This window comes from Babylonia areolata, chromosome 25 (assembly GCF_041734735.1).
Source record: "Babylonia areolata isolate BAREFJ2019XMU chromosome 25, ASM4173473v1, whole genome shotgun sequence".
Taxonomy (NCBI): domain Eukaryota; kingdom Metazoa; phylum Mollusca; class Gastropoda; order Neogastropoda; family Buccinidae; genus Babylonia; species Babylonia areolata.
In genome coordinates this window covers 28,856,141-28,865,263 of record NC_134900.1, presented here as the reverse complement: position 1 = coordinate 28,865,263, position 9,123 = coordinate 28,856,141, and the positions used below count along the sequence as shown (strand labels likewise).

General features: G+C 44.6%; 1 protein-coding gene across 1 annotated transcript in view; it reads right to left on the bottom strand.

The window, feature by feature from the left end:
• Positions 1–6,362: 6,362 nt before the first annotated feature.
• The window catches only part of LOC143299575 (synaptoporin-like), a 52,743-nt gene continuing 49,982 nt past the window's right edge, over positions 6,363–9,123 (bottom strand). The window contains exons 4-5 of the mRNA XM_076612859.1: positions 8,068–8,271; positions 6,363–6,547 (exon numbers count right to left, since the gene is read on the bottom strand). Coding sequence (XP_076468974.1) covers positions 6,383–6,547; positions 8,068–8,271 — 369 coding nt within the window. The 3' untranslated portion in view covers positions 6,363–6,382. The remainder of the gene's footprint in view (positions 6,548–8,067; positions 8,272–9,123) is intronic.

The window sequence follows — 9,123 nt, the reverse complement described above, 5'->3', positions numbered from 1 at the left end:
TTACAGTACCAGTAAATTTTATTTTATTTTATTTTTTTTAAATTTATTTATTTATTTTTTTAATAGAAGGTAGAAATCTTTAGTATGTTAATAGAAAATAGAAATTCAGAGACACATGTCTGGGCCAAATCCAAAGTCTATTCTGGCATGAACACACAGAGACGGACTCTCTCTCTTGATCTCTCACACACACACACACACACACACACACACTCCAGAAACCTGCACCTTTTCCTTGTAAGATGTGCTGAAGTCAATTTCTGGTGGAAATAGGAAACTGGCATCAACATTCCAGAACATGCTTACAGCATGTTCACTACAAGCACATTTCCTGTCCAAATATTGGCGACACCACAAAGCTGGTTTTATTTCGAGCAGTGATTTAATAGTTTGTACCCTCCCTTCACACACCCCTCCACCCCCCCAATCCCATATGTCACCAGCAGACAATAAGGTGGAACAACAAACATGTAGATAAACAATCAATGCCCACAAAAAAATATGTATATATCTTTACATCTCCCCCACACCCCCACTCTCAAAACCCAGTTCAGACAGAGGGAGGTGGAGAGGGTGACGAGGGTGTGTGTGTGTGTGTGTGTGTGTGGGAGAGAGGGAGAGAGAGAGAATTCAACTTACAAAAAGTGGAAGGTTTCTCTTCATCTGAAATCACTGAAAATCATAAATATTAATACCAAAGTAGACCTAATAAATATTGACGATTTTTTTTTTTTTTTAAAGTAAGTGTGTGCATCAATAATTCAGCTTGATAACATCCTGATTGCTGCTGTCATAAGCATGTATGTGATAAATCTTACATGTCACTGTTGCTGACAAAAAAAAGAAAGAAAAAAAAAGCATGTTCAACATTTCAATCACATTTAAAAGCATTCATGATTTAGTCATAAATTTACAATAGCAGTTTCAAGATCAAAGTATCCACAAAACACCTAGAAATTCTCACACACTCTCTCTCCCTCTTTTACAAAAAAACCCCCAAAACAACAACAACAACCAAAAAAAACAAACAAGAAAGCAAAAAAAAAAAAAAAAAAAACCCAAAAAACACAACAACCTAACACATTAAATGTTTTTTAGGCTGATTGTGTGTGTGTTATCATTGCTTTATGCTTAGTAAAACGCAACATCAGTCTAATGTTGCCACATTTTCTGAGTGTCTGTCAAAACCATTCAGTCCATACTGTTCATCCTGATGTGACCTCATCCAAAAGCAAACAGGCAACTCTGTAGAGTGTTTTAAAAAAAAAAAAACCCCACCCGAATAACGTACATTGAGGGAAAAAAAAAGGAGTGACAGAACTATGACAAAGTGGAGTTTAACGACCTACCGGCATAACGCCCTTAAAGTCAAGTTGTTCTGGACAGATGTCCACAGATGTCTTTTGTCGATGGTAGACAGATGTTCAATGCTGTGGTCCGTGAAGACGGAACCATGATGTAATCTCTGCTTCTGAATGAAAAAAAAATCTCAAGACTAGTAAGAGAGAGAGAGAGAGAGAGAAAAAGAAGGAAAAAAAAAGAAAAAAAAAAGGAAAAAAGAAAAAAAAAAAGAGGCAAAGCCTTCTGGACTCAAATGTGAATCAAACTAAGTTTACCTGAAGAATAACTGTAAGAAAAAAAGGAAATTAACAATGAGGCCAGGAGATGAAATGATTAACAAATAGTAAAGAGTGGTAACTCTCTCCATGCACAAAGGTACACAACTTCAAGTCAGTGCTGCTTACGCTACCGATTCAGCTAGCACACAGGTAAAAAATAAAGGTACATTGGAACAAACCCAGACACTTCCTCAAAAAAGGAAGCGCCGGGCCTGTCCTTATACCGATCATTTGACATGTGCACACAGCAGCAAAGACAGAAGAAATGTGCAAACACAAATTAGCTTTTATTCAAGACTGGCATAGCCTCTTTAATCCTGAACAAGCCACACGGAACACATGGACAATACAGAACAAACACATGGTTGCCTCGGTGGAAATTAACAAACAAACAATGAGGCCAGGAGATGAAATGATTAACAAATAGTAAAGAGTGGTAACTGTTTCTGCACTTTCTGCTTGAATCGGCCATACTCGTGATATCCATTTTTGCCTTTAATGAAAGGGTTGTGGAAGAATACACAAGACTAGAATATGTTTGGAAGATTATTTTAAAAAAGAGAAAAAAAAAATCATGAAAGGCAGACAGGAAATCATGGGAGACCAAAACAAAATGAGACAATGATGAAAATGAACTGATCACATCATAGTTTCTTTGTTAATATAGAAATACGCCAGCATACCTTACTGTCTAGCATACATACACATATGCAATCAAACCAGAAAAAAAACACCCAAAAACCAGCGGAAATAAACATCTTTGCTGAAAAATTGTTCCCACATATTTACACAAGGAACTCGCACAAAAATGACAAAAAAAAACCCCCCAAAACAAAACCTGATAAAACAAAACAACAAAAGTTCCAAAGGGAGAGTACTCCTGATGTGTAGCTGACTTAAAGAATTGTAAGGTTATTTCCCTTCATGAAGTTTTACAGGTTACAGTCATCGAGCTCAATAGTGTGGAGGGGAAGAAGGGAGGCCGGCCGCGCGCCAGCAGCTGGAGGCTACTGCCATTCAGCTCAGTGGTTACAATCCGGACATGGAGTTGAAAAATAGGTAGCGCCGCAAAACGAGGAAAATGCCATCAAAACTCGGCTGTGCTTTAACCCCCCACCCCCAGCCCCCTTACCCACCTTTGTGATTACCGACACATCATGACTGGGGGATACAAAGTTGTGAATCTGGAGCAAGTTCCAGTGCACACAAATAATTACAGGTCCCAGAAACGAAAGTAGTTTGAATACAACTTCGCAAAGTGAGATCTGTACAATCAATAGTTTCTCCACTGCAACTGAATTTTTGTGGAAATCATTTCCTACTTTGTCTTTTTCGAAGGACTATGACTTTCAAACTAGGAGGCAAGATTGCACTGGCTCTTAGTGCTGCAGTCTTAAGGGCTTGTCGGCCTTTGGGAACCACCCCAACTCCAATAATTTTTTTGTCCAAAAAGTCCTCTTGGCCGAGCGAGTGGGGATGTAACTTGGACAAGACACTCTCCACTATAAGCTAAGTTTAGTTGGTAGGGACAGCACTTGCCTCCTCTGCTGTTCTGATGGCTCTAGTCTGACACGACTGACTGACATGGATCTTGCTTCACCCTTACAACACTGATATCTGACACAATGTTTGTCAGCACTGTTTACTCAGCAGTCCACACGGAAAATTCTCTGAAGTGCAATGTCCACAGACCTGTGAGGAGCTGCCAATCTCCTTACAATGCCAGGCACTACCTTCTTGTATGTGAACGCGTTTTTATTTCCAAGCCACTTGGCGAACCTAAAAGAACCCACGGCAACAAAAGGGGGAAATCAATCGACGGCAAAATTATGTAGAAAAACCCAGTTTGATTTGGAAAACAAACACAGCTGCGAGCAGCAGAAAAAAAAGGGTGGCGCTCTCACTGTCACAACACGCTGTCCCTGGACTTCACACAGAGAAATCTGTTGTGATTAAAAGAGTACAACAAATCAAAATAAATCCAGACTCATTGTTTCAGCTTGGGACCTTCTAACCCGAGAAAAACAAAAGAAGCTGCGTTCTCACGAAAAAAAAAGAAGTCAAATAAATATTTTACAAGCTTCTTCAACACCTGTTATACTGTATATGTATGCTCCCATGAAAACCAAAACCAAAACGCCACAGTACAATGTCATCATTAACTCTCTCCTGAACGAATGACAAAAAAGGCGACGACGACCGCGCCTCACAGCCGTCAACATCATTTTAAAGTGTTACGAACCGTAGATTCTCGCGTTGAAGAGGTGAGTGAAGACAAAGAACACCGCATTTCTAACGACAAAAGCAAAAGTCCGGGCTATTCAGACACTGGACATCAGATGGGGTCTCTGTGAGGGGAAAGGACAACACTATATTCTGGGCCATTCAGACAGCAACTGGACATCAGATGGGGTCTCTGTGAGGGGGAAAGAAAGGGAGAAGACTGGCCGCCCCCAGTGAGTGAGTTAAAACACTGAACTGAAGGAAGGGGCAAAACACAGTGCAAAACACGATAGTGTGCATACATGTAGTTTTTTTTTTTTTTTTTTTCAGTTCTTCCAACCGCAGGGAAACAGCAGTCATGACAAGGAAGGAGAGCCCGAGGAACACATGCATGTGTGTAATTATAAAGTTTCAGTTTCTCAAGCAGGCGTCACTGCATTCGGACAAATCTATTTGTACACCTCACTACATCTGTTGTGCAGAAACCTGACAGAAGCATAACTCAATGTGCTAGTCAGGCCTTGAGAGCGTGCATAACGCATTCATGTACCTATCTGAGTGGGTTTCTTCCACTGGAGTTTGCCAGAGGACAACAATTTTTGTTGCTGTGGGTTCTTTTTCAGTGCGCTAAGTGGGTGCCGCACATGGGAGCTCGGTTTACACCCTCAATTGAATGGCTAGACACTTAGTTTGATTTTTCCAGTCAAACTTGGGAGAAAGGGCGAGAGAGCGGGAGTGGAACCCAGACCCCCCCACGGACACTGTGTTGGCAGATGAACGTCTTAACCATTCTGCCACCTTCACAACATGAATATTATATATGCATCAGCGTGGACATTGATTTCAACTGGACTGACTCTGGTGTTTTGGAACAGTGGTGGGGGCGGGGGTGGGGAGATGGGGAGTGAGAGGGGGGTGGGGGTGGGGGGGGGGACGTAATCTAAACATTGATCATAGTTCATGGTCACAGGTTTAAGGGCCATAATTCACTGTTTGTACTTATTTCTTCATTAACCTTAACCGACGTTAAGATCTGACTGGGTGTTAATTTTGAGTCTCTGTATTAGTCAGGCATTTGCTGGCTGTGTGTGTATATATATATATATATATCCCCCCCCCCCCCCAAACAAATGTGGTGCTGAGTGTGTGGAGCATAAGTCCACGTGTTCTGAAGCCTGATCGACACAGAAACTGATGGTCAAAGTCAATGAAACTTGACGAACCAAACACACTGCGGAGAGTTTACAAAGCTGAGGTCGTCCTTCCCTGCTGACCCTGACTGTACATCAAGGCGGCAGCAAACACATTCAACATGTCTACGCGGATGTCCAGATCGTAGAAAACACATTCTTCTTTCTTCTTTTTTTCTTTTGCGTTCGTGGGCTGCAACTCCCACGTTCACTCGTATGCACACGAGTGGGCTTTTACGTGTATGACCGTTTTTACCCCGCCATGTAGGCAGCCATACTCCGTTTTCGGGGGTGTGCATGCTGGGTATGTTCTTGTTTCCATAACCCACCGAACGCTGACATGGATTACAGGATCTTTAACGTACGTATTTGATCTTCTGCTTGCATATACACACGAAGGGGGTTCAGGCACTAGCAGGTCTGCACATATGTTGACCTGGGAGATCGTAAAAATCTCCACCCTTTACCCACCAGGCGCCGTCACCGTGATTCGAACCCGGGACCCTCAGATTGACAGTCCAACGCTTTAACCACTAGGCTATTGCGCCCGTCGAAAACACATTCAACATGATAATCACGCGGATGTGAAGGTCGAGTAAACGTGTTCAACAATGTGTACGCGGATGTCGATTTCTCACACTTTCTGGGACTGATTTTCACAACTGATGGACACGAGTCTCACCCGTACCGCCACATTTCGCTACACATTACTTTGTCACCATCATTCCTGTTTCAAGCTTTCGTGGCAGTTACGCTGATGACAGCACAGATTAAAAAAAGAAAAAAAAGAAAAAAAAAAAGTAATGGATTCTACACGTTTCAAAAATATATGGAATCACAATTTTCAACAGAAAAACAGAGCAATAGTAATACGTTTCCCCAACACGTCAACTGGGAGAAAAACAACAACGAAAAGTATGTTTTCTGTATCCATTTATCATGACGCCAACTCCCGTCGTCATAAAGTACATGAAGACATTTGACGTTGTAGCTTATACATATATATATATATATATATAATCATAATCCAGCCGGCTGACTGCACAGGGCCGTGTCATGAGCGTCCAACTCAGATAAACGCCAGAACTCTTGTCACATCCGGAAAGAAAAAGGGGATAGTAAAGCCACTTCAAAACGAGGAAGTTCTTGTTGCTTTTCGTCAGTGGCAAGTTCTAGTTCCATGGAGATAGAAGTATCTGTCCTCATATCAGCGATATGACAGGTATCGGTTGGAAAAAAAAAAGAAGAGAAAATCACGCACTTCAAAGAACTCTTCGTAAAAAAAAAAAAAAAAAAAAAAAAAAAATCACACAGACTCTCTCTGCAAACACCGAGGAAGAGAAGGAGAGCTCATACTTTATGTGGGTCAAGGTCAATGTCCAGCTGAAGGGGAAGGTCGGAAGGCCTCCGGAGACCGCCGGCTGGGGGCTTGGACTGGATCTTGAACCAGGGGGTCTCCTTGTAGAGGAACCACAGGTTGCCCAGCCACACCAGCATGTTGAAGAAGCCAAAGATCTGCACACACACACACACACACGGAACACACGCGGGCGTCATGCAGTTTCAGTTTCTCAAAAAACACGTCACCGTGTTCGGGCAAATCCGTACCATCATACGCGACACCACAGAAAGTGGAGTGATGGCCTAGAGGTAACGCGTCCGCCTAGGAAGCGAGAGAATCTGAGCGCGCTGGTTCCAATCACGGCTCAGCCGCCAATATTTTCTCCCCCTCCACTAGACCTTGAGTGGTGGTCTGGACGCTAGTCATTCGGATGAGACGATAAGCCGAGGTCCCGTATGCAGCATGCACGTAAAAGAACCCACGGCAACAAAAGGGTTGTTCCTGGCAAAATTCTTCAGAAAAATCCACTTTGATAGGAAAAAACAAATAAAAATGCACGCAGGAAAAAATACAAAAAAGTGGGTGGCGCTGTCGTTTTGCGACGCGCTCTCCCTGGGGAGAGCAGCCCGAATTTCACACAGAGAAATCTGTTGTGATAAAAAAAAGAAATACAAATACATATCTTCTTCTTCTTCTTCGTTCGTGGGCTGCAACTCCCACGTTCACTCGTATGTACACGAGTGGGCTTTTACGTGTATGACCGTTTTTACCCCGCCATGTAGGCAGCCATACTCCGCTTTCGGGGTTGTGCATGCTGGGTATGTTCTTGTTTCCATAACCCACCGAACGCTGACATGGATTACAGGATCTTTAACGTGCGTATTTGATCTTCTGCGTGCTACACACGGAGGGGGGGGGGGGGGGGGGGGGGGGGGGGGGTGGGGGGTTTAGGCACTAGGCAGGTCTGCACATATGTTGACCTGGGAGATCGTAAAAATCTCCACCCTTCACCCACCAGGCGCCGTCACCGTGATTCGAACCCGGGACCCTCAGATTGACAGTCCAACGCTTTAACCACTCGGCTATTGCGCCCGTACAAATACATATCTGTTACGCAGATGCCTCACAGCAGCATGACCCAACGCACAAGTCAGGCCTTGAGTGCATACCTATATATATATATATACTTGTGAACCTATCAGCGTGGATTTCTTTAACAGAATTTTGCCAGAGGACAACACGTTTGTTGCCACGGGTTCTATTTCAGTGCGCAAAGTGCGTGCTCAGTGCAACATGCAGGACCTCGGTTTATCGCCTCATCTGAATGACAAGACGATCAGTTTGATTTTCCAGTCAAACTTGAGGGGTGTGTGGGGGAGAAACTTGAGGGCGGCGAGAGCGAGATTCAAACCCACAACCTCACGACGGACGGACACTGTATTGACAAAACGGCGGAATACCACCTTGCTTCTTCTTTGAGAGAGAGAGACAGAGACAGAGAGAGAGAGAGAGATAGAAGACAAAGAACACCACATTCCTAAAGACAAAAGCAAAAGGGCCGGGCTAGTCAGACACTGGACATCAGATGCAGAGTCTGTGAGGGGAAAGGACACACACACACACACACACACACACACACACACACACACACACACACACACACACACACACACTGACTCAGACTCAGACTCACCACGGAGGCGTTGAGACTGCCGAAGTTGCCCGGCACGGTGAGGTAGCACCTGTGGGCGGCAGGCAGGCAGTCCGGGAAGCGGGGGTGGTCGAAGAGGCCCCCCTGAACGGGGTCCGTCACCCCCTTCACCGCCACCACGCCGGCAGCCCACACGGCGGAGGAGACCAGCCACAGGGCCGTCAGCACCACTGACGCCACGAAGTCCTGTGCGCCGACACACACACACACACACACACACACACACAATAGAGACATGCAAGGGAGTTTAACAGGTGGTGTCCTCCTAAGCACGTCAAATCACAACAGGCACTACCGAACGCCACCGAAGTGACTCAGCAGCAGTGCAGTGCAGGGTCTCCTCTGGCGTGTGGTCTCTTGGCGACCTAACCTCGAATGTTCCCTGTGGACTGTCGATGCTGGGACTTGCGACAGACCAGCCTGGGAGGTCTCGGAATGAGCGGCGTGGGAGTAATGCCACTGAAACGGTGCTGATGATGGAACAGCATAAGAAACAGACAGAGAGAGAGAGAGAGAGAGAGAGAGAGAGAGAGAGAGAGAGAAGAGACATGCATGCACACACAGACACATACGCGCATACACACACACACACACACACACACACACATGCACACGACTGTCATAACTATAAATCAATGTTTGCTCAGATTCACACACACACACACACATGCACACGACTGTCATAACTATAAATCAATGTTTGCTCAGATTCACAGTCAATGAATAGAAAGTTTTTGTTGTACGTATGACTGAAATAATACTTCTACGATAAAATGTTCTCTCTCTGTGTGTGTGTGTGTGTGTGTGTGTGTGTGTGTGCTGCGTGCGTCCGTGCGTGCGTGCGTGTGTGTGTGTGTATGTGTGTGTATGTGTGTGAGTGAGTGAGTGAGTGAGTGAGTGAGTGTGTGTGTGTGTGTGTGTGTGTGTGTGTGTGTGTGTGTGAGAGAGAGAGAGAGAGAGAGAGAGACTGTGAGTGAGTAAGTGAGTGAGTGTGTGTGTGTGTGTGTGTGTGTGTGTGTGTGTGTGTGTGTGTGTGTC